The sequence below is a fragment of the Lemur catta genome, chromosome 20, assembly GCF_020740605.2.
Source record: "Lemur catta isolate mLemCat1 chromosome 20, mLemCat1.pri, whole genome shotgun sequence".
Classification (NCBI taxonomy): domain Eukaryota; kingdom Metazoa; phylum Chordata; class Mammalia; order Primates; family Lemuridae; genus Lemur; species Lemur catta.
The window spans coordinates 9,012,393-9,036,049 of NC_059147.1; the positions used below are offsets into that span (position 1 = coordinate 9,012,393).

At 41.1% G+C, this 23,657-nt stretch overlaps 1 protein-coding gene across 4 annotated transcripts; it reads left to right on the forward strand.

Annotated features, from left to right (window-relative positions):
• On the forward strand, positions 1-18,651 carry LOC123625356 (liver carboxylesterase 1-like). Of its 4 annotated transcripts, XR_006730476.1 has the most exons (7): positions 1-1,238; positions 3,625-3,683; positions 4,355-4,419; positions 6,700-6,871; positions 16,785-16,916; positions 17,908-17,980; positions 18,273-18,651. XR_006730476.1 is itself a non-coding variant. In XM_045533764.1 (6 exons), the coding sequence occupies exons 4-6, from the start codon at positions 16,805-16,807 to the stop codon at positions 18,448-18,450; spliced, it is 363 nt and encodes a 120-aa protein (XP_045389720.1). In that variant the 5' UTR covers positions 3,526-3,683; positions 4,355-4,419; positions 6,700-6,871; positions 16,785-16,804; the 3' UTR covers positions 18,451-18,651. The 4 variants fall into 4 exon arrangements, 3 of the variants coding, with proteins under 3 accessions (XP_045389720.1, XP_045389722.1, XP_045389721.1); XM_045533764.1 differs by lacking the exon at positions 1-1,238 and having other exon boundaries at positions 3,526-3,683; XM_045533766.1 differs by lacking the exons at positions 1-1,238; positions 3,625-3,683; positions 4,355-4,419 and adding an exon at positions 4,954-5,216.
• The last annotated feature ends 5,006 nt before the right edge of the window (positions 18,652-23,657 follow it).

The window sequence follows — 23,657 nt, forward strand, 5'->3', positions numbered from 1 at the left end:
AAACGAGGTTACAGAGTAGACTGGACATAAGCAACACACTTCAGGTGTCACTGTCTCCCATCGCCCCCAGATGAGACTGTTTGGATGCAGGAAAACAAGCTCAGGGCTCCCACTGATTCTGTGTTACAGGGAGTTGTATAATTATTCCATTACATATTACATTGCAGTAATAATAGAAATAAAGTGTACAGTAAATGTAATGCACTTCAGTCATCCTCAAACCATCCCCCATACCCCCTCCCCCATCCGTGGAAAAATTATCTTCGATGAAACCAGTCCATGGTGCCAAAAAGGTTGGGGACTGCTGTGATAATGGATCCACAATAGCCCATAAGTTTACAAAAATAAGTTTCATTTATTCATGTATATGTTTTGATTATGTATAAAATTAGCAGGATGTATATTCAAGCTTAATTTTGCATTTATTTCTCTATTGTAGATTTTGAGCAGGATTAAAAATACATAACAATATTGTTTCACTTACTATGGCTATATAACAAATTACCCTAAAATTTAGTGTCATACAACAACAATGTAGATTGTTCACAGACTTTGTGGGTCTGGAATTCTGACAGGGCATAGTCTGGATGTCGTGTTTCTGTTTCAGAGTGACTGGTGCTTCACCTGGAAGACTTGAGCAGCTAGGGACTGACACAGCTGGGGCTCCTTGGGCATTTCTCTCTCTCTGTGACTAACCTCCATGAGGTCTCTCCAGTAGGGTGTTTCAGGGTATCTGGACCTTTTACATATTGGTTCAGGACTTCCAAGACACATGTCCTGGGAGAGAGTGCCAGGTGGACTCTGTATCGCCTTTTATTATCTTTGACATTACATAGCATCACGTCCACCTGTGCTATGGTTGAGCCAGTTATTCAATGTGAGGGAACTCTGACCCTTGCCCAGGTGCAAGGTGAGGGGACACAGATCCCTACCTCTCAGTGGAAGAATGTCAGGGTCACATAAGAAGAACACATGGGATAGGGCCATCATTGGAAAATAGTTTCCTACAAACATAGAAAAAACATGTTGAATTTAAACTTAAGAATTTTTTTGTATCAACGTATATGTAGTTCATTAACTAAAAATCAATTTTCTTTTCTTTTACATGGAAATGATCTTCATTGGTTAGCATGTGCCTGATACGTGGCTTGCAGAAAATCTGTTCCAACCATGAGCAAAGGGACAGTTGAAGGAAACCTTGTATCCTTAACTAGAATCCTGCCATGTTCAAAGTAGAGGTAACTGTTAAAGTTTGAAAAGTACAGTATGACTAATATAATTGCTCATAAATCAGGGATAGTAAGAATTCTCTTTGTACATCATTTTCTGAGCATTTGTACCTGTGGAATGCTGAATTTAGAAGCTGGGTCATGACTTTCCTTTATTACATCAAAGTTCATCTCCATTTTATTTTACTTCTTTGGTGAAAATATTTAAATTTTAACATATTAGGCACTTGTATGAAAGAGTTTACTTCTAAAGGTTATGATTCATAGTGTAATACTGGGAGAAATTTAAATAAGTCTATTGAGAAACTTTAGGAGACACTCTAGGTTGAAAGGGTAAATAAAATATTATGTATTATAGTATTATACTTAGAACTACATGCACAGGACTCGGGTCATAATATATACAGAACGTGTAAATATTTCCTAGTTTCCTGTTTGTGGGCTAAGTGACACTATTATGATCAATCAGTAAGGGTCAAATAATGTTTAAAGAAGAGGCAGAAGTTGCTTTATCTGTTGTATAATTGAATTGATTACACTTATTTGTGTCTTCTGGATGAATTTTTCTTTATGGCTTTTTACAGATTAATGGAAAAAAGATGGTTGACATTTTGGGGGGAATTAACGCTGTCAAAATTTTTGGACTTAATGGTTAAAAAATCCTTGCTATTAAAATAATAGGACATGTAATATTTTAACTATAGTGTATTTGTTAACTTTAACTCCATCCTGAGGTATATTTAGGCCTAAGAACAAAAGGCATTGCATAGAGAGTTGAATGCCCAGACTGTGAACATGCAGAAATAGACTTATTAATAAATAGGATGCAAAAGTGCAATTATTACGAAGAAGAAAACTAGAGGCAGAGTAACCTAGTAGACTGTCAGAGAACTTTAGAAGTGAAGGTCATATTATGGAATCCTCATAATAAACTATAGTAAACTAAACGTACCTAACATTTTAATGCCAATAATACAATCCTGCGTTTTGGTTTTATTTCCCTTTCAAAAACTCAATTTTTATATTTAGATTTTTACTTGTGGGTTCAGATTATTTACTTTCTTGGCCATAATGGACTAAGTGGGTTATGGGAGCAGATTGGAAGAAGATACTTACAATGCATAAAATTGACCAAGGATCAGTATCCAGAATTATATAAAGAACTACTAACAAATAGTTAATCAACAAAAATGAGGAACCAGTATGACTTCACAAAGGCCAAAACTCACATAGGTAATAGATACAGGGAAAGATGTTCAATCGTACTAGTATTCAAAGTAAAAACAAGACAATGTTTCATTCTCATCAGGTTGGGGAAATTTGGAATCTGATAGTACCAAGTTAGGTCTTTATGCAGGGAAACAGGTACTCTATATTGCTGGCGTACATTTGTGAGAATATAAATTGGCGTAACTACTTTAGTGGGAACTTTGCCAGTACCTAGTAAAATTGAAGGTGTACATTCTCTGACTCCTCTTTGGGGTAGTTCCTGAAGAAACTCCTGCAACATGTACAAGGATATGTTGATTATAGCATTTTTTGTTACTATGAAAAATTAAAAACAGCTTAAATTTCTATTGGTTGGGGAATAAATGCAAAAGGTCATGGTATATTCATATGAAGGAATGTTTTAGCAGTTTAAAATGAATTAATTAGATCTTATGTATCAACATTAATGAATCTCAGAAACATTGAGTGAAAAAAGCAAGTTGCAGAATGTTAGTTACAATATGATACCATTTATGTAACTACTTAACTGCTTATGGGTACATATATTTGTGGTAAGTATGAGTACATAGGCAGGATTAAGACTAGCTTTGGAATGTGGTTATCTGGGGAAGAAAGGTAGGGAATGGGATTAGGGAGGAGTACACATGGGAATTTTGGCTGTTTCTGTAGTGTTTTTAGTTTTTAAAGAAATCTGAAGCAAACATGAAATGTATTCAGTATGTTAATATTTGTTAAATCTGCCAGTTGGACATATGAATGTCGATTATGTTATTCTTGCTAATTTTGCTTGTATTTTAAAATATTTCATAATTAAAAAAAATCTTAGGTAATCTAAAAAAGAAAAAGTAGATTAGGAGGATCAGAGGAATAAACCAACCTATCAGAGATTAATCTATTCAGAGACATAATTGTGATTTGATTTCACTGTCTAAAAGTAATTTAATGAGATAATTCTGATTTAGTTATTTATATACTTTACCTTTATGTCACTTAAGAAAATATCTCATTTTTTATTTTTAATATTGGCTTAATTGAATTTTTTAATAAGATGGAGAAGTGGGAAGACATGGCAAATCTACCCCATTTCAGAGAACATACGGAGAAATTAGAAAGAAACTTAACTGTTTCTGCTGTAATTTTTAAGAAATATGAACCCATTTTTCAGGATATCTTTAAATATCCTCAAGAGAAGCAACCTCGTCAACAAAGAGGAAGAAAACAGTGGTATGTTTTTATTTGTTACGGTAATACACATTTGTTTGTGCTACAGTCTTGATCTCTCAGTTTATTTTGCTAGTCTTAAAAAAGAAGTGTGATCTCATAAATAATCTTTCTCACCAATAGTTTTCTTTTAATGATTTTTTTTTTTTTTGCTTTTCATTGTGTTAGCTATGAAGAGGTTGGCTTTCATATTGGAAAACATATGGGGTCTTTGTTTACATAAACTTTCCCTTTTCACTTAAGCAACCAAAAATGTGACTGCACAAGTCAGACGTAGGGACTTTCACCAATTAGCTACCCTGGGTATAGACCACTAAACATGGGAAATATCTGACTGTGTCTAGGAGTCTTAAAGCACATGGCCTTGCTAATGTCATCAAAAGAACTATTGTTATTCTTTTATTTTCCACCTTACCTATCTTGACCTCAAAAAACTTTAAAAGTTCTTTGAATTTTCTTTTTTTCTGAGATAAGCTCTTTCCCTGGGTCCCTGCTATTTCCTACCAATATTTTGTTGGGGCAGAACTTCTTGCATATTTTCCATGGGAAGTTGAATCTATTATAGTATCACTCCCTCTAACTGTGGGTTTTATTTCACACCTAATTTACAGTCACTTGGGATGTCTTTTGTTTTAATTCTTCTGTTGTCTTATGACTTTTTTTCTCTCCCAAAGGTGACAGCCCTGTACTGTGTCAGAAATTTTCCATTTTTCTTGGGTGCTTTTTATATATGCGAAAGGTAAGAAAACAATATTATTTATCTAGATATTATTTAAATTTTCAGGTATTAATTTTGTCAACCTATAATATGTACCAGGAAAAGTTTCTGACTGAAAATTTTCTGAAGTGTTTTAATCCCAGATTCTTTATCACCTTTTCATAAGAGGGTATTTTGAATTTCTTTATAACATCTAGTTCTTCTGTTTTTAAATGGAAAATCCATCAGTTTTGTTCTTATACAACATCTTTTCCACCTAAAGCTACTCTTCTGAATTAGGAACTGAGAACCCCTTATTCTGTATATGCTTGTATTTTGAGCTATATTTTTCATGAAACATATTTATTAAATTGAGTGGGAATGATCAACCTCAGAGTAGTTCAGATTTTTTTTTTGCATCTTTTTCAAACAAATATACTTAATCATATGTCTTTAGATACTATTTATCTTCTCTGCTTTTCTTCTCATTTAATCTGCCCAAGGTCTGTATTCAGTGAAATACATCCTTGTTATGTTTTGTCCTTTTTATATTTCTATGTAGAAATAATTTTAGTAATCTAAAGAAAAGAAAGTACAGTTACATTAGTTACATAGCTTTCTTCTATAGGCTATGTGGCATGCCTTTGCCACTAAGATAGCCCAATAAAATGCAGTATTAAAAACAAAGAATCATAGAGCTGAAGGAGTTTCATAAATATAAGAGATTCTCATTATTAGATCAACCAGCTCAACATACTGCTACCTGTGGGCGATGTGGTGAATGCTGCTGGCTGCTGTTGATTCTCCTGCACGTGTACGAGACGTCTTTCCCTCTCAGCGTAGGTGCTGCTTTGTATACAGTGAAGAAGTTGGCTGCAAGAAACCTTCTAAGTCAGAGAGCACCTTCTGAATGCAGTTAATCTACCCAGATCGTTTTATTGACTTAAAAAATTTATAGAATGGATTTCTATGAAACAAAATAAAGGTCTGAGCTCTATTGCTGTTTAGAACATGAAGAAAACAGGCCGGGCGTGGTGGCTCACGCCTGTAATCCTAGCACTCTGGGAGGCCGAGGCGGGCGGATTGCTCGAGGTCAGGAGTTCGAGACCAGCCTGAGCAAGAGCGAGATCCCGTCTCTACTAAAAATAGAAACAAATTATCTGGCCAACTAAAAATATATATAGAAAAAAATTAGCCGGGGATGGTGGTGCATGCCTGTAGTTCCAGCTACTCGGGAGGCTGAGGCAGTAGGATCGCTGAAGCCCAGGAGTTTGAGGTTGCTGTGAGCGAGGCTGACGCCACGGCACTCACTCTAGCCTGGGCAACAGAGCGAGACTCTGTCTCAAAAAAAAAAAAAAAGAACATGAAGAAAACATATAGAATTCTTTTTGTATATAATGAATTTCTGTGCTTTTCTGTATCTTATGAAACTTGAATAGTCCACTGCACAGAAAATAATTTGAGTAACTTTTCTCAGTTCTCTCAAGGGTAATATTAATATATAACTGTTACCATTCTAGATCTTACTAATTTATAACCTACAATGGGTACTTTAGAAAATAAAGGCTTACTTCTCTAGTGAAATCCTGATTGAAAATGTCTACTAAAAAATGAGTAATACTAGACTGAAAGAAAGGGTATGATATTGTATAAAATTCGTAACTTTCCTTTAAGAGTCTTGCTCTGTCACTTTGGGTAGAGTACAGTGGTGTCACCATAGCTCACTGTCACCTTAAACTCCTGGGCTCTAGCGATCCTCCTGCCCCAGCCTCCCATGTAGCTGGGACTACAAACATGTGCCACCACATCTGGCTAATGTTTCTACTTTTTTGTAGAGTTGGGGTCTTGCTCTTGCTCAGGCTGGTCTCAAATTCCTGGCCTCAAGCAGTCTTCCGACCTCGGCCCCAAAGTGCTAGGATTACAGATGTGAGCCACTGCACCTGGCCAAAATCATAGTTTTTTAAAAAGAAAAATGGATATGTGTCTAAGTGACTAAATGTGGCATAGCAATGTGATTCTCTATAATTACAAAAAATCACAGATTTGTGAACTCACACATTATAGAAATGTATATAGCAAAATACCTACAGAGGAGCTTGTTAGAAATAGAAATACTCAGCCCTTACCCAAATAGTCATCAGTCTCAGCCAGCTAAGTGAAATTGGCAAGATACATAGTGTTTGTTTTCTCTGTTAAGGGTGGTGTTCAGATTTTTCCAGGTAAACTGCTGAACTCATCTGAGATTTTTTGACTTAATACTGAGCTATGTGCATTAGCATTTTAAAGTTTTTATATTAATATCTATTTTTTTCCCCACCATAGAGACTGAGAGAAATTAGCAGTATGATACGGACAGTAGAAACTCCAACTGAAAAGAGAGGGATTGTTTTGGAAGATGAAAGTGAATCACCTGCGAAAAGAATTTGCCCGGAAAATTGTTCTGCCTTATTACGCCGTCTCCAAGATGTAGCTAATGACCGAGGTTCCCACTGAGGTTAGTCTCTTTTATTGAAATTGTCTTTCCACAAACTGTTTAGTAGCATCACTTAATGCATCTAGATTATGGAGCTCTTTTCCTTAATCCAGCCAGTCAATTACAGCCTGCTAGTAACATGAAGGGACATTTTTGTGAGAAATTGGATTGACTGCTTCCAGTATCCATAGGATATTTTCATTCATCCCATCTGCCTTTTTCTCTGCCAATTCAGTGCTTACCATCAAGGCTGCTTAGAATCCAGAGTTGGATTTTTATCTCTTTGGCAAAGCTTTTACAAGTACTACTGACGACAAAGTGTTCTCACATATGAGTGTAAGAGGTCTCTGTTGACATGCTCCAACAGAGGGACTATATTTCAGATTCATCCCTACCTGTTTTCTGGTCAGCTCTAGTCCTCATGAAAAGCAAAAATTAGGTATTTTCTCCTAAAACACTTGGTAGGAGTGTGAGATTTCTGCATTCCTAAATCAGAACAAAGGAGAGCACACCCAGATTTGGAGGTCCCAGGTCTCCTGTTCCCTTTGTGCTCTTCTTCCCTTTCCCCATTAGGTGTGATGCAGCGCTTGATTGTTCGGTTGTGCAATGTCTGAATGAACCTGTATAAGTGGTGGCACTTTAGGGCTGTAAAACACATGCTTTTGTAACCCAGATTTTGTTGTATATTTGTGATAGCACTTTCTACAATGTGAATTTTATTAAGTACAAAACTTCCAGGCTAAACATCCAATATTTTCTTTAATGCTTTTGTACTTTTTTTAAAACTGTTAAAGTCTCCATAGCCACCTTTTGGGCATATGTTTTAAGTTCTCCAGTTTTTTGTTGTTATTTAGGAATCAGCTGGCTAAGTAAAGATTTCAATCAAGTTGAATTGAGGGGATTAATATGAAAAATTATGACCTCTTCCTTTAGGAGGTAGTTATCTAAAAGACGTGTCTGTCTACTAAGGTGATATATTTTGAAATATTTTTGGGTGTATTCCTGGCAGTTTAAAAAAATAGGTTGGAGAATTTAGGTTTTTATTAGTACATAGTACCATTTATACAAATTAGAAAATATTATTTAACTGCCACTGAAATATCTATATACTTTTACTAATCACCATTGTTCCAGCAGTTTTAAAGTTGAATTAATAATCTTATTAGGGAGAAAATTCAATTATAAATTGAATCAGTATAAACAAAGTTACTGGGTAACTTCGTATTGCTGTGAGAGAAATATGAAACTTACACTGTTCAATTAGAATAGTGTTCTGCAAAAGTATTTGTAAAACCCCTGAAGATACTGCTACTGTAATTTTATATGAAGATAAGTGTATTTTTCAATACAGCATTTATAAATTAGTCTTTGTTTAGTTATATTGAGAAAAGGGTATTTAATTTTCTGTATAAATGACAAAGAACAATCATTTATTGATTTATTTTGTCTCTACTAAACACATTGGACCTTCATCATTTAAATATCTGACTTCATTAGAAACCATTTTAACACTTTTTCTCCCTTCTTCCATAAAAATACAGTAAGTGATTTGCGTTCTGGTTTCTTCTCACTGGACTAATACCTTTCTCAGTGATAACAGTTTATAAATCAGTAAGACAGCAGGCTGAAGACTGAGATTCAAACATCTTCCACTGAAAAGTGCTGAGTTATGGAACCTGCTTTGTCCATACCTCTCTTCTCTACTTCCTGACATGTACAACTGAAACCACTGATTTAAAAACTATTAAATACTGTTGAATTCTGTCTGCTTTATTAGTTTAAATGAATGCAACTTACCTTTAGCATTATATTCAGAAAAATACTTAAGCCGCAAGGTCCCCAATAATTTGGAGTACTGAACTAGATAACCACCCTAAGACACTTCTGACAGAAGGAATGTATTACTTAGAGAGAGGTTTCCAAAACCTGCTGTTAGAACCTACGCATACATGGAAAACACTGATCGTCAGTCATTATTCCCAGTTTCACTCTTGCGGCAGTCCTTTGCCATTGGTCAGCTTTAACCAGGCCAGAGTCCAGCAGGAAAGTGCATGGTGCACCAGATTCACCATCTGTTAAGTTGCTACTGTTTTCTCTTCTTTACTGAAAGGTTGTACTGAGCCAGGCTTTACCCATGACAGGCCAGCAACATGAACACTTTTATTGTGCTGTTCTTCAGGCTTCTTCTAGGTACAAACACAGACATTTAAAAAAAAGATGAGATTTTAGCACTGTACAAACTTGTTTCCCAAAAAGTTATTCTGTAATGAGCATTCTCCAATGAAGACATTATAGAAAACAAACAGTGAGGTAGCCATTTCAAAATGGTTACCTGCTTGCTTTCCGAGTCAGCGTCTTCTCTCTGGCTTCGTCATGTACAGAAGGATTCCATGGAGAAAAGCTTAAGGGAGAGAAAATATTAAAAAACTGTGTTTTGGCTTACTAAATGTATATAAACATCTGTTTTTCAATAATTAAGCCAATCTCCCTAACTTAAGGAGTAATCTTTAAATAATCAGTTGTCAACGTGTATGTCTTAAACATTATCTAATTGATTTTGTCACATGATAACTATCCCATATATGTGAATTATCTCATTTAAGCCTCACCCCTGAAGTACTATTATTTAAAAATTAAGAAATCAAGGCACAGTAAAGCTAACAAGTACAAAAGTCCACCAGTCCATCTGCTGAGTCCAAGCTCTTAACAACTATACTCCTCTGCCTTCTGTAAGACCCCAAAGTTGAAATGACCAAATCTGGAGTCACTTTTCTCATGTAATAGGGCAAAACAAACTCAAGCAACCAAGTTTGTTTTGCTGAGATCTGGCAGAATGACCACAGCTGAATTCATTCCCCGATTCTAGATCCAAATATCTCTCTTAGTCTGTCAGTAATTTTGTACTTTCCTGAGAAAAACTTCTGTTGGCGAAGCATTAGATGACAGGTTGAGTTGTTCCACAGGCATTTATCTTAGAATTACTTTTCTAATTCTGTGAAGAATGACATTGGCATTTTGATAGTGATTGCTTGAACCTGTAGAATTCTTTTGGCAATATGGTCAATTTAGCTATATTCTTGTGATCCATTAGTATGGAATATTTTTCGATTTGTTCATTTCATCTACAGTTTTTTTCATTAATGTTTTGGAGTTTTTCTTGTAGAGATTTTTCACTTCCTTGGTGAAATATATTCCTATGTATTTTATTATGGTTTTTTTAACTATGGTAAATGAGAATGCCTTGTTGATTTGGTTCTTGCTAGATCATTATTGGTGAATAGAAATGCTAATGATTTCTGTAAGTTGATTTGATTTTGTATCCTGAAACATATTGTATTCATTTATAAAATCTAAGAGTTTTTGGTGGAGTCTTTAGTGTTTTTTACCTATAAGACCATATCATCAGCAAACAAGGATAATTTGACTTCCTCTTTTCCAGTGTGGATGCCTTTTCTTTTTTATTCTCTCGATCTGGCAAGGACTTCTAGTACTATAGCGAATGAAGTGATGAAAGTGGGAATCCTCTCTTGTCCCTATTCTTGTAGGAAATGCTTTCAACTTTTCCCCATTAAGTAGGAGGTCAGCTGTGGGTTTGTCATCTATGGCCTTTAGATTGTAGAAGCTCATTTCAGAATGTAGGGGCTTGAAGGTTTCTCTCCTACTGTTTCCCCACATCCAGGAGTTGCTCCCAGCTCTCAGCCAGTCCCCGGCCCTGCAAGCCGCCTTCAGTCTTCTCCTTACTTACTTTTGGTGCTTCCCATCGCTTTTCTGGTGAATCTAGCATTGTCCCCTAGGCAGCAGGTTCAAAATCTAAGTATCTACTTATTGTTCTGGCTCCTCTCTGTGGAAGAAGCACAGGATACCTGTATCTGGTCAGCTATCTTGATCCCTCCCTTAGACACCAATTTTTAAGACCACATACAAACATTTAAGTTTCTTAACTGAATATAACATACACAACAAAGCATACAGGTATACATACATACATATATACATGTATGCAAAATATATGTCTATAAATTTCACTAACTGATCACACATGCATCATCAGCACCCAGATCAAGAAATAATTTTACAGAACCCAGACCCTGCCTACTACCCCCTTCTTGCCACACGGTAACCACTAGCCTGACTTCTAGCAGCATAGAGTGGGTTGTCCAGGTTTTGTATTTTTTTCTAAACAGAATCATGTACTCTTTTTTTTTGAGACAGAGTCTCACTCTGTTGCCCAGGCTAGAGTGCTGTGGCGTCAGCCTAGCTCACAGCAACCTCAAACTGCTGGGCTCAAGCAATCCTCCTGCCTCAGCCTCCCAAGTAGCTGGGACTACAGGCATGCGCCACCTTGCTCGGCTAATTTTTTCTGTATATATTTTTAGTTGTCCATATAATTTCTTTCTATTTTTAGTAGAGACGGGGTCTCGTTCTTGCTCAGGGTGGTCTCAAACTCCTGAGCTCAAACGATCCACCCGCCTCGGCCCCCCAGAGTGCTAGATTACAGGCGTGAGCCACCGCACCCGGCCAGAATCATGTACTCTTGCAACTGACTTCCTTCTTTCAACATTATGTTTGTATGATTCATATGGATTGTTGTATGTGGTTGTAGTTTGTTCATTATAATTTCTGTATAGTCATTCATTGTGGGAATGTGGCATAGTTTATCCATTCTACAGTTGTTGGGCATTTGGAGAGTGCATTACTCTGCTCAGGCTAAGATAACAAAATACCCTACCCTGGGTGGCTTAAACAGCAGAAATTTATTTTTGCACACTTCTGGAGGCTAAAATTTCAAGATCAAGGTGTCAGACAATTTGATTCCTGTTGAGGGCTCTCTTCCTGGGATGTAGACAGCTACCTTCTCACTGTTTCCCACATGGCCTTTCTTCAGTGCACAGAGAGAGAAAGCTCTAATCTTTCTTCTTATAAGGACACCAATTCTACTTGACTAGCACCCTACCCTTATGACCTATTTAACATTAATTACCTCCATAAAGGTCCTATCTCCAAATGTAGTTGCTTTAGGGGTTGGGACTTCAACACAGGAATTTTTAGAGAGGATATGATTCAGTCCATTATAGTTTTTAGTTTTAGATTATTATAAATGTTGTTACCTTGACTATTCTAGAACATACTTTCTAATGACTACATGCATGCATTTCTTTTGAATGTATATCTAAGAGGGTGCTGGGCTGTTGGGATTATAGGTGTGAACTCTAGTAGACACTCCCAGAAGTTTTCCAAAGTAATTATATTTGCCTGCTCTCCTACGAGCAGGAAGAGTTGCTCCATATTGTCGTCAGTGCTTGGTGTGATGGTTAATGTTAGGAGTCAGTGTGACTGGACAGAGAGATGCCTATCCAGCGGTGTTCTCGTGAAGTGTTGTTTCTGGGTGTGTCTGTGCGAGTGTTTCCAGAGGGGATTGGCGTGTGAGTCAGTGGGCTGGGAGAGGAATTCGTGCTTTAATGTGGGCATCACCATCCAATTAACTGGGGGGGGGTGGCCAGTTGGTCAGAAGAGGGGGGATTCATTCGCTCTGCTTTCCCTCTCCCTTCTCCAGTGGGATGCCTTTTCCTCCTCCCACTCTTTAACGTTGGCCTGTAGGTTCTTTGGCTTGTGGACTCTGGGACTTACACCAGCAGCCTCCCAGGCACTCTCAGGCCTTTGGCTTCAGACTGGGTGCTGCACTGTTAGCTTCCTTAGTTCTGCGGCTTTTGGACTTGGAATGAGCTACACCATTGCCTTCTCTAGTCCTCTAGCTTACAGACGGTGTGTCGTGGGACTTCTCTGTCCCTGTGATCATGTGAGCCAATTCCCCTAATAAATCCACTCTCATATACCCATTGTTTCTGTCTCTCCAGAGAACCCTGACTGACGCACTTTGTACTTTTAGAAAGACTGGTACACTTTGATTGTTATTCATTACTATCTAATTCTTTCATTAGTTTTATTGTATGCGACAATGGATTTGCAAAAGTACATTTATGAAAACAAGTTCCTCAATGGGAAAAATGGACCATTGATGGTCAGTTGGTAGTATGAGGGCAGGGACAATCCTGTCTCTCATTATGACCCCTAGTTTGGCGTCCAGGCATTGACTTCATCAAGAGTCCTTGTTACTGCAGCCGCTTCCCTGAGCTTCAGGGAGCTTCCTCTTTTTGACACTCAGATCTCTGGACAGAAATCACATAATGTTGACACCTGCCAAGATCTTTCTGATACTCTGTTGCAATTAGGTGGTCAGAGACCCAGGGTCAGTCCAGTGCTATGACTGACAGAGGCAAAGAGCCTGTGAGACACTTTATCCTGGGAGTGGATCTCAACGGGGAGAGCTGCACTCCCCATGGGCATAAATGGGGGACACCTGCACCCTCACTTTCACAGGTACGTAGTACCTGTAAATCAGAGAGCCTTTTCTGTCTCCATTCTGCATTTGTATTTGCTTGGATGAGTCCTCCACTCCGTGCATTGACTTTCAGGTTCCCTGCTCTAAAAGCGATTCTCATTGCTCTGTCGAATTTCCAGCTTCCAAAATGCTGTCCTCTCCTCTTCCACTGTGTGTTCATGTGGTTTTGTATCTTTAAAAACTTTATTTTTCTGTCATTTTGAACAATTTGGGGAGGAAATGAACGTTGACTGACTTTTTCTCACCAGAAGTAATGAACTGCTATTTTTATATAAATTTTTTTTTTTTTTTTTGAGACAGAGTCTCACTTTGTTGCCCAGGCTAGAGTGCCATGGCATCAGCCTAGCTCACAGCAACCTCAAACTCCTGGGCTCAAGCGATCCTTCTGCCTCAGCCCCCCAAGTAGCTGGGACTACAAGCATGTGCCACCATGCCCGGCTAATTTTTTCTATATATTTTTAGTTGTCCAGCTAATTTCTTTCTATTTTTAGTAGAGATGGGGTCTTGCTCTTGTTCAGGCTGGTCTCCAACTCCTGAGCTCAAGCGATCTACCCACCCCGGCCTCCCACAGTGCTAGGATTACAGGCGTGAGCCACCTTGCCCAGGCAACATAAATGTTTAACAACAGTATTTTTCTACATTGTTGACAGCTACATTGCATCCCATGGTACAAATACTGACTAAATTATTTAACCATTTACTAGTGTTTGTCAATCAAATTATATCACATTTTTTGCTATTGTCAGCTGCAATGAGGTGAGCATCTGATACGTCTATCTTTGGGCTCATTCAGAATTATTTCTAGAAAGCAGTGTTTAAAAATATAGTTTCCATTATTATTTAGGCATGGCAAGGACGACAGATCAGGAGATGACTGCCACTGAAAAGGTGGTTATTACTCAGAGATCCAGGACAAGGGGACACTCCATGTCATGGGGAGGGAGCCACATGGGGACGCGCTGGGTTCAGTTGGAAGGTGGTGGGCGTGGCGTGAGGGCAAGAGCCGTTTCTGTGGTTTCTGTGGGCAGGAGGCGGCGAGGCAGGGCACACAGGGTTAAGATCGGCCAGTCTGCATAATTTCACTGGGCTCCGGGGCACAGCAGCTGCTTCAAGCCCAAACCTGGCCCAAGGCTTGGGTGCATCCCAGCATGACACTCTCAAATGGCACCTTGAACCTGTGACTGGAAATGCAGGGGCCCCACCTGGGCAGGCAGTGTGGGCGAGAAAATAGAGAAAAGGCTGTTTGCCCATGTCTCAGTCTCAGCAGCCCACAGGAGTGTGGTGGGGACCTTCCAAGGGGTGCCTGGGGGTTCCTGGGCTCCTGTGTCCTCCTGGGAGTGGTGCAGCGGTTGGGGCTGTGCCCACAGGTCGCCAGTATCAGGCTCTCAGAACAGCACGTGGCTCACGCTGCTCTAGGCTCAGACGCCTGTGGGAGTCCATGTGAGCCCCTTTCTGGAACAGCGTCTCTGCCCAGTCCCCAGGCAGCTCCCATGCGAGGCCCAAGCCCGGTGTGGGTCAGGGGGTCTCTTGTAGCCAAGATTGTAAAAACGTGTCTCCGCAAATGGAGCCCTGGGGGCTTCTCTCTTACTGCGTCCCTGTATCCAGGAACTTCTCTCGGCTATTGGCCAGGCCCCGGCTGGGCAAGTGGCCCTGAACCCTGTCCTTTCCCACTCGTGCATTGTCTCCTAGTTGATCTGCTTGAAATGTGAGAGTATGGTTAGTGTTCTTGTTCCTCTCCACGGAGCAGGTACTTACTACCTGTGCCTAATCAGCCATCCTGATCCTATGAGCGTGGATTTCTTAACTCTGTTTCTCACTTCAGACACTATAATTAAAAATCAAAATAATGCAGCCAATTATATAAACCATCCCCACCAAAAAAAAAAAAAAAGATATCACACTACATTTTAATTTTCATATCTTTGATTACCAACTCTTTCCTTATTGTCTCTGCTTCTGTTTTTCCTGATTGTGCTGGCCCAGATCTGTGCCCTAGTTTCCTTTGAAAACTTGTGTTATAATTGTAGGAATTTTATAAATCTCAGTTGTTTTGGACAAAAAGTTAGAAGTTTTAAAAAATATCTTTTGGGAAACATGCTTCCTAAAATAAGTTCTGTCGTTCACAAAAGGTCTTCCCTCCATGGTTGGGCTCTGAGTTCCTTTGTAAAATGTTTGAGTGGCAGAGGCAAAGTCAAACCCTACTTTTAGCAAGTTCCACTTGATCTTGAAGCAGCCATTTAACCAGTGCATCACAGACCTCAGAAGGATGGCTTATCCCAAACAACAATTCCTGTTAAGCCAAGGGTGCAGTGATGGAGGCCGAGGGAGATGGTTAAATAAGTTAGTCTTCGTCCTCACGATGGGGTAACATATATCCTTAGGTCCTTTTGTGGGTGAATATTTAAAGATGTTAAGAGATGATTTAGTATGTTACAAAATAACATATATAGTATCATCCAAATTTTATCCACATAAAAGGGAGATATGCTGAAATATTAACAAAGGCTTTCTCTGAGTGGCGGGATTATGAGTGATGTTTTGGTCATTTTCCTTTTTTGCATTTTACAAATTTCTTACTATACCCAAGGGGGGAAAAGTTGTCAGGTTTCTCCACCAGCCTGACTTGGGGCCTGACTCTTTCCCTCTTAGGGACACTCCTCAGTGGACATTGTGACCAAAGCAAAGTGCTGAGCTGCAGGGCTGGGTTGCCCATGAGTTATTCCTGGAGGAGCAGGGATTGGTGGCTTCAGTGAGCCAGTCAGTAGGGAAACTGACGTCTCCCTGGGGCCTGGATGAGTGGGTTTGGTGGGGGGAGAGCAGGGGGGAGGAGAGAGGACAGGAGAGAGGTAGGGTCACCCTTCCACGGCCTCTGCTCATCTCTACGGCAGCCTTAACACCTTAACACTCGCTGGGCCAAGCAGGAAGCGGGGTGTGTGAAAGGACAGTGAAACACGAGGCCCTGAGTGCTGTGGATCCTTGAGAAACAGGAGCCAGCGTCTTCTGTCTCTGCATAGTTCTGTTTTTCAATAACCTCACTTTCAGGCACGCAACTTGGATTGCTTCACTCTTCTCAGAATGGGTGAGAAAAACACTGGAAATGGTCAAAATTAGGCTGCATAGAAGACTCCTATCAAGTTGCGGATATTCTCCAATTGCATGAGCACTAGTCTGTTTTCAGTGAACTGTAGTAGTGTAAACTGCACGTACGTAGATTTTCATGTGTGTGAATGCACCTGGGAGCAAAAGGAGCCAGTGTCCTTATAATGATAGTTGTTATAAATGGGCTGACCCGGGGATTTAACATTCATTCATTCAGTATTCATTAATAAATTTCATTCACTCAGTCAACAAACACCTGGCTCAAACCCCAGTTCCACCTCAACCAGCTCTGCAGCCCGCAGCAAGTCACTGAGCTTTCCTGAAACGGTTTCTCTACTGTGCTGATCACCAGGGGTTTCCTGCAGGGCCGGGGACCTTGACACCACCCAGGGCTGTGTCTGGTAACAGGACCTGTGCATGATCGTGTCTTCTCAGATGCCGGAGCCCCCACCTACATGTATGAGTTTCAGTATCGCCCAAGCTTCTCATCAGACATGAAACCCAAGACGGTGAGAGGGGACCACGGGGATGAGATCTTCTCTGTCTTGGGAGCCCCATTTTTAAAAGGTAATGGCTCTTGGTGGCTGTGAGCCTGGAGTTAGGAGATGTGGGTTCCAGTCTGGGTTTGGAGGCCCTGAGCAATTTCTCCTTCCGTCCTGGTCTTAGTTCCCCGATTCACTGTAACAGGGTTGAATGACATTGTGCTGCCCCCACCCTTCCTCCTGCTCTAACGCGCGTGAAGGAGGGTGTGCACTCATGTGCCCTCAGCCAAGGTCGCTCTCAGAATCCTGGCCTGTGACATCAGTAAGGCAGAGGTGGGTCACCTGCAGGGCCCTGATCTAGGGCCAGAATGCCACTACTCCATTTCCCTCTCACAAGAGCGTATCAGAATGTGAGTGAAGTTCAGGTTAGAATTGGTGTTAACCTTGAATTGGGTCTAATGTGTGTCTGCCGTCTGTCCTTCGGTCTCTCTGCTTGATAAAATCTTGTATCTTTAACTTAAAATATTTAATAACATAGTATTTTAAAGAAAAATTCTCACAAATGTGTTCAATACCTTAACTCTCAGCAGCAACAGATGACCGTGACCCGCCTCATGGCTGTTCATGACACACCAGTGCCTCTGGGCATCTCCCAGTCTGGTGATTCCTTGGGACATTTGCAGCTCTGCTGTTTGACGTAATATGAAAATGTGCTGTGTGTAGGAGATTCAGAAAAGACCCAAGGGAGAGCAACCCCGAGAGTTGGGATTTCTGCAGAGCCAAGCCTGGCGTGAGGCATTCGGACGCTGAGTGGGGAGGACGCAGGTGGGGGGCACAGAAGACAAAGGCGGCCGGGCATGGATTGGCTGCACGCCCATCGCTGAGTTCTAGATCAGTCATCCCCAACCTTACAGTGCACAGGGATTAACCAGGAACTTCCTGAAATGCAGGTTGTGACTCCGTGTGTGGGGAGTATTCACCAGGACTCTTGTTTATAACAAGCTCCCAAGTGACACTAACGCGGCTGAACCATGAATCAACTTTGAGTAGCAAAAGGTTTTTTCTTGTTCCCACAGAGGGTGCTTCAGATGAGGAGATCAAACTTAGCAAGATGGTGATGAAATTCTGGGCCAGCTTTGCTCGGAATGGGTGAGGCTGGTGGCAAAGGTGGGACAGGGTCGGTGGGGGCAGGTGGATCTATGGAGAGGGAGGGGCAGCTTCTAAAGTTTGAGTGACCAAACTCCCCACCCTGTGAGCACAGTGCTGTGACAACGAGAGTTCTCTGAAAACAGACAGGCTGCCCCAGGACATGGTGAGCTCCCCGTCTCTGGAGGTGTACAAGCCTCTGGAAAGACATGAGCCAGGAGATCCCCGCAAGTCTCCGAGGATTGCTGGGACCACACAGCAGCTTTAAGGAGTTTCTATTTGATTCTGTTCCCAGGAACCCCAATGGGGAGGGACTGCCCCATTGGCCAGCGTACGACCAGAAGGAAGGGTACCTGCAGATTGATGTCCCCACGCAGGCAGCCCAGAAGCTTGAAGGACAAGGAAGTGTCTTTCTGGACCAAGCTCCTGGGCACGGAGGCTGCCAAGAAGCCACCACAGCCAGAACGCACTGAGCTGTGAACGGGAGGCCCCGCCAGCCTCTGGAGCCTGGAGGAGCCAAGACAGGGCTCTTCTACAGCAGGTGATCGTGGGTCAGACAGCATCGCATTGTGGGGCTGGAGAATTGTCCGCTGGGGGTGGACAGAGGCCAGAAAGATGCAATTTTTGCGCTTGTGACCTCAATCGTGGGAATAAATGTTCTTTTGGAGGCCAAATCAGTGTTTGTGTCTCTGGCTAGAGATTAGTGCTTCCTCCTTAGAGAGAGGAGGATGGAGAGGGAGGCGCCAGCAGTAGGAATGTGCCTCTGCTGGGGACGGCTTGGCCTCTAGACAAGCAGCACCCAGCAGGCTGGGCCCTGGGAGGTGCTGAGGGGACCTGCACATGCCCCGTGTCTCTGAGCCCCAACAGCTTCCAGTGGTAGGACCGGGGATGGCCCGAGTGCAGCAGTCCTCCCTCGAGTTGGAGTTACCTGTGGAGATGGAGGTGGCACAGGCTGAGCATGAACCTGGATCGGTGGAGGGAGAGGGGCCATGGGGACCTGTGGCAGTGTTGCGTGGCCTTCACTGACCCTCACACAGCTGTGCAGGACCTTCCTCAGCATACACAGTGGCCTCCCAGGCCCCTCTGTGAGGCTGTCCCTTCCAACAGCTGGCCTTAACCCCTCTGGAACCTGGGCCATTTCAATTCCCGGCAGTGATGACCTTGCAATGAGACCCTTAAGTGTTATCCTAAAACTGTCTCTTTTAGAATCTCAGGGGTGATGTTTCAAATCTGCTGGGATGTAAAGTGTTCTAAGGAGTGTCAGTCCTACCCTGACAGCAAGAAAAAGCTGGATTATTTTAAAAATTATTACTGTTCCTGCAGAAAAGAGCTGAAATGAGAAGGCAAATGATTACGTGCAATGTAAGAGAACAGAGGCGCCTTGGAGGATGTGTGTTGTGTGAACACTGGCTTCAATCCACCTGTACACTGAAAAGAAGGTCACTATAATCAGTAGAACCTCTCAAAATTTTAATCAAGTGTTAAAGGCCAAGTGCATCCTAGTATGAGAGTATAAAATCCCTAGGAACCACAGACCTAAGGGGGAGTGTAAACCCACACTAACTTCTTCACGGACCTCTCTCGGGTGTTCCGAGAAAGACAGGAGAGAGCCTGCCTCCAGGCGTGCAGCCCTGAGCCCTGCTCTGACCATACTCCCCCAAAGAATAAAATCCTTCAACTACTGGGGAGAGACCAGCAAACCTTGTCTCCCTCAAAGCACTTGTGGAGACCTACTGAGGCTGAGGAAAAATTGAAAAACCCCTGGTGATGGATAGCAAAGCATCCTGGGTCCAGTTCATTGGTATGTACTGCTGGTGAGGGGAAGGATTACTGAGAAAGTTCCATCTCCAAGACTGAGGAACACAGAGCCTGCCTATGATTGAGGCTAGAGCAAGACAAGAGAAAGCACTCCTGGTCGTCACCAGAATTAGCAAGTACCAACAGGTACCCAGGGAAGGCCTAAACCTGAGGAGTAGACCAAGGCATTAACAAAAGCCCTTCAGAAGAATCCCCACCCTTACACAGCACACCAGAGTAAGCACAAGCACAAGGTAACATTAAAGGAATTTGAAGCCAACGGTGCACTTAAAATTACCATAGCAACAACATAACCCAAGCCCTACTCATCTCCTGACTACAACAACTTAATTCCACACACACACATGCATGCTCATGTGCAGAATCAGTCTTGTAGAACAGTGGTCACCAACCTTTTTGGCACTAGGGATGAGTTTCACGGAAGACACTGTTTCCACAGACCGGGGTTAGGGTAGGGTGGGGTGGTGTGGTGTGGTGTCATGGTGGGGTCTGTGGTGCTCAGGCAGTGATGGGTGGCCCATTTCCTAACAGGCCATGCACTGGTACTGAGCCATGGATTGGGGGTTGGGAACACAGTTGTAGAACATAAAACGTGCCCATTTCTAGTCATAAATGCTATTTACTTCAGTTTGTAGTCTCTAACACATGATGTTGAGCATTGAATAGAAAATTGCAAACACACACAAAAAAGCAAGGAGAAAACCCATTTACAATTGACAAAGCAATCTATAGAACCAGATTCTGAGATAACCTAGATTTTAGAACTAATAGACTGAGAATTTAAAATAACCATATGGAAAACATACAATACAGATGGAAATTTCAGCAGAGGGGTAAAAACTATAAGAAAGAAGCAAATGGAAATGTTAGGGTTTTTTTTTTTTTCCATTTCTAATAGAAATCAAGAATGCCTCTAATGAATTCAGCAGTAAAGCTAACACAGTTCAAGAAAGAATGGGTGAACTTGGAGGTAGATCAGTATAAATTACCCAACTTAAAAGAGAAAAAGGAGTGGGGGAAAAATAAACAAAAAACAAACAGCACATAACATCCAAGAGTCATGGAATAATAGCTAATGGTCTAACATATGTATAACTATAATACCAGGAAAAGAGAAAAAGGACAGGCAGAAAAAAATATTTGAAAAGATAATGCCAAGAATTTTCCAAAAATAATGAAACACATCAAAACATGGATCTTAGAATAGAGAACCCCATATAGCATTAAACAACAACATTAGCATACATGTTTAGACACATAATGAGAAAATATGGAAGGCAGCCACAGAGAAAAGACATTACATACAGAAAAACAAAAGAATTACAGAAGGCTGCTGGAAACTATGCAAGACAAAAAAAAAAAAAATTTGCAACTCAAAATTCTATATCCAGCAAACATATTATTCAAAAATAGAGAAAAAGAGACTTTTCACACAAACAACTAAGAGGATTTATTGGTATCATACCTGTGCTACAACAGATATGAAAGGAAGTTCTTCATGCAGAAGGTGGATGATACAAGGAAAAAATCTGGATCTACACCAACAAAGTGAACACTACAAAAAGCTTTAAAGTAAAGGTTGGATACTTTTCCTTACATTAAGTCACTGTCTTTGGCAAAAATAGTGCCAATGTACTATGAACTTAGAGCATACTTCAGAGCAAAAATAATGACAAAAATAGCACAAAAATGGGAAATAAGAATTTACAGTACACTGATGTAAGCCTCTTATAATTGGTATTATATCATCTGAAGGTATAATGTGATTAATCAAAGATGTATTAATATATGGCATATGAAGGACAACCACTAAAGATTTTGAAAAATAGATATGAATAAGGAACAAATAGTGGAGATAACAATAGAATCATTAAAAATAATCCTAAAGCAAACAGCATGAAAGAAAAAAAAAAAACCTAAGATATTTAAAGTGCCACTAAAATGACAGATTTTAATCTAATCATGTCAATAATCACATTAAATGAAAATGATTTAAGCATACAAATTTAAAGAGACTGTCAGATCAGATCAAAGAAAAAGCAAGACCCCACTAAACACTGTCATGGGGAGTCTGTCTCCACTTTTTGATATTTGTTGATACTTTTTAAGCCTCACCCCTTTTTTGTCCCCTCTTGCCCCACATCTGGAAAGCTGATAAAAAAAAGCCTGGGTGCTTCCTCCCTTTGTGCCGGCGGAAGATTCAGCCCATGAGAAAGTTTACCAGGGCCCCAGTGCAGAACCTTCACACCCCAGCTGCTCATCCTGAGACAGCCTCGCAGAGATCCCACACAGCCTCAGTGAGGGGAAGAAACAGCGCATTTTTTCCTTTTGGTTCACAGAGAAGAGGTGACACTGAAGAGCAGAGGCCAGCAAACTACAGCCCTCAGGCCAAATGTGACTAGAGGCTTGCCTGTGAGACTGCGGGCTCTTCAGGGTCAGGATCGAGGTCAGATTCATGTTCGTGGTTCCCCAACAGGTGCTTGGCAGTGGGACTGCATGGGTCGACCGAGAGATGACCAGCCTGATGGATCTTATAGACGTTGACACATCAGCCTTGGATGATCTGTTGATTGTACTTTAAACTCTATAACAATAATCACAATAGTAACTAAAAGTTACTGAACATCTATTATGATTTCATTATAAACTACTTTCCATCATTACATCAAATAATCTCCACAGAAACTCTAGGAGGTGTATACTTGTTATCAACCCCATGAAAGTCAACACAAGGCACGAGAAAACTGAGCTAGAAAGAGATAGACAGGACCAGCTACATAATTCCCTGTGCAAAATAAAAATGGTGGACACTTACTTAAAACTTCTTATAAAGAATTTGAAGACAGCAATGGCACAGCGTTAATACAACCTGTGACTGCACAGGTCTCACACCCATGAAGTCAGCCCTGGTCACAGAGCTGGGATATGAACCTGAGCAGTCTAGATCCAGAGCCTGACAACCAAGAATCCTGCCACAGCTGCTAAAACTCATTCAGAGTGAGGGAGAAACTGACATTTCTAGATAACAAAAATTGAGGAAGTTTAGTATGACTAGACCTGCTCTGCAAGAAATGTTTGGGCATTGACAGCCTTAAGGGATTCCTTGCGTGAACAAAAGTTCTCTGAAAAGGAATTTTTGAGGAAAAAATGTATTTCTGTGAACAGTTTGCAAATGCCTTTGATGTAAAATGAAGGTGTTTTCCAGAGTGTGTAACAGAGAACAAAGGGAGGGTCCCAATTTTATAGCAAAAGTTTCCACCCAGGTTCCCAATCAGGTCTATTCATGCAAAAGGAGGATTAAAACTTGCTTAGTTGTGACTGGTTGATGCAGCTGAACCCTGACTGGTTGATACAGCTGAGCCTTGATTAGCACAGGCAGCTGATCCCTGATTGCTTAAGGCAGGTCAGCGCTGACTAGTTGGTTCAGGTGAGCTCTGATTGGTTTGTTCAAGTGAGCTGTGAAAGTTCTAATGTGTTTTCAGGGAACACAGAGTACAAGGGTGACCTCTAGTTAACAAATGACCACCTAGCTCTATTTTAATTTTAGGACCAGTTAGCTTGCGAGATCAATGTTCACATGGCATGGGCAAATGAAAGGATGCTAAACAGTACCTCAAAGCCATACAAAGAATGGGTGCTGTGGCTCATGCCTGTAATCCCAGCACTCTGGGAGGTTGACACCAGAGGATCGCTTGACCTCAGGAATTTCAGACCAGCCTGAGCAAGAGCAAGACCCATCGCTACTAAAAATAGAAACCATTAGCCAGGTGTGGTAGCAAGTCTGTAGTCCCAGCTACCTGGGAGGCTGAGGCAGGAGGATCTCTTGAGCCCAGAAATTTAAGGTTGCAAGTAAACTATGACG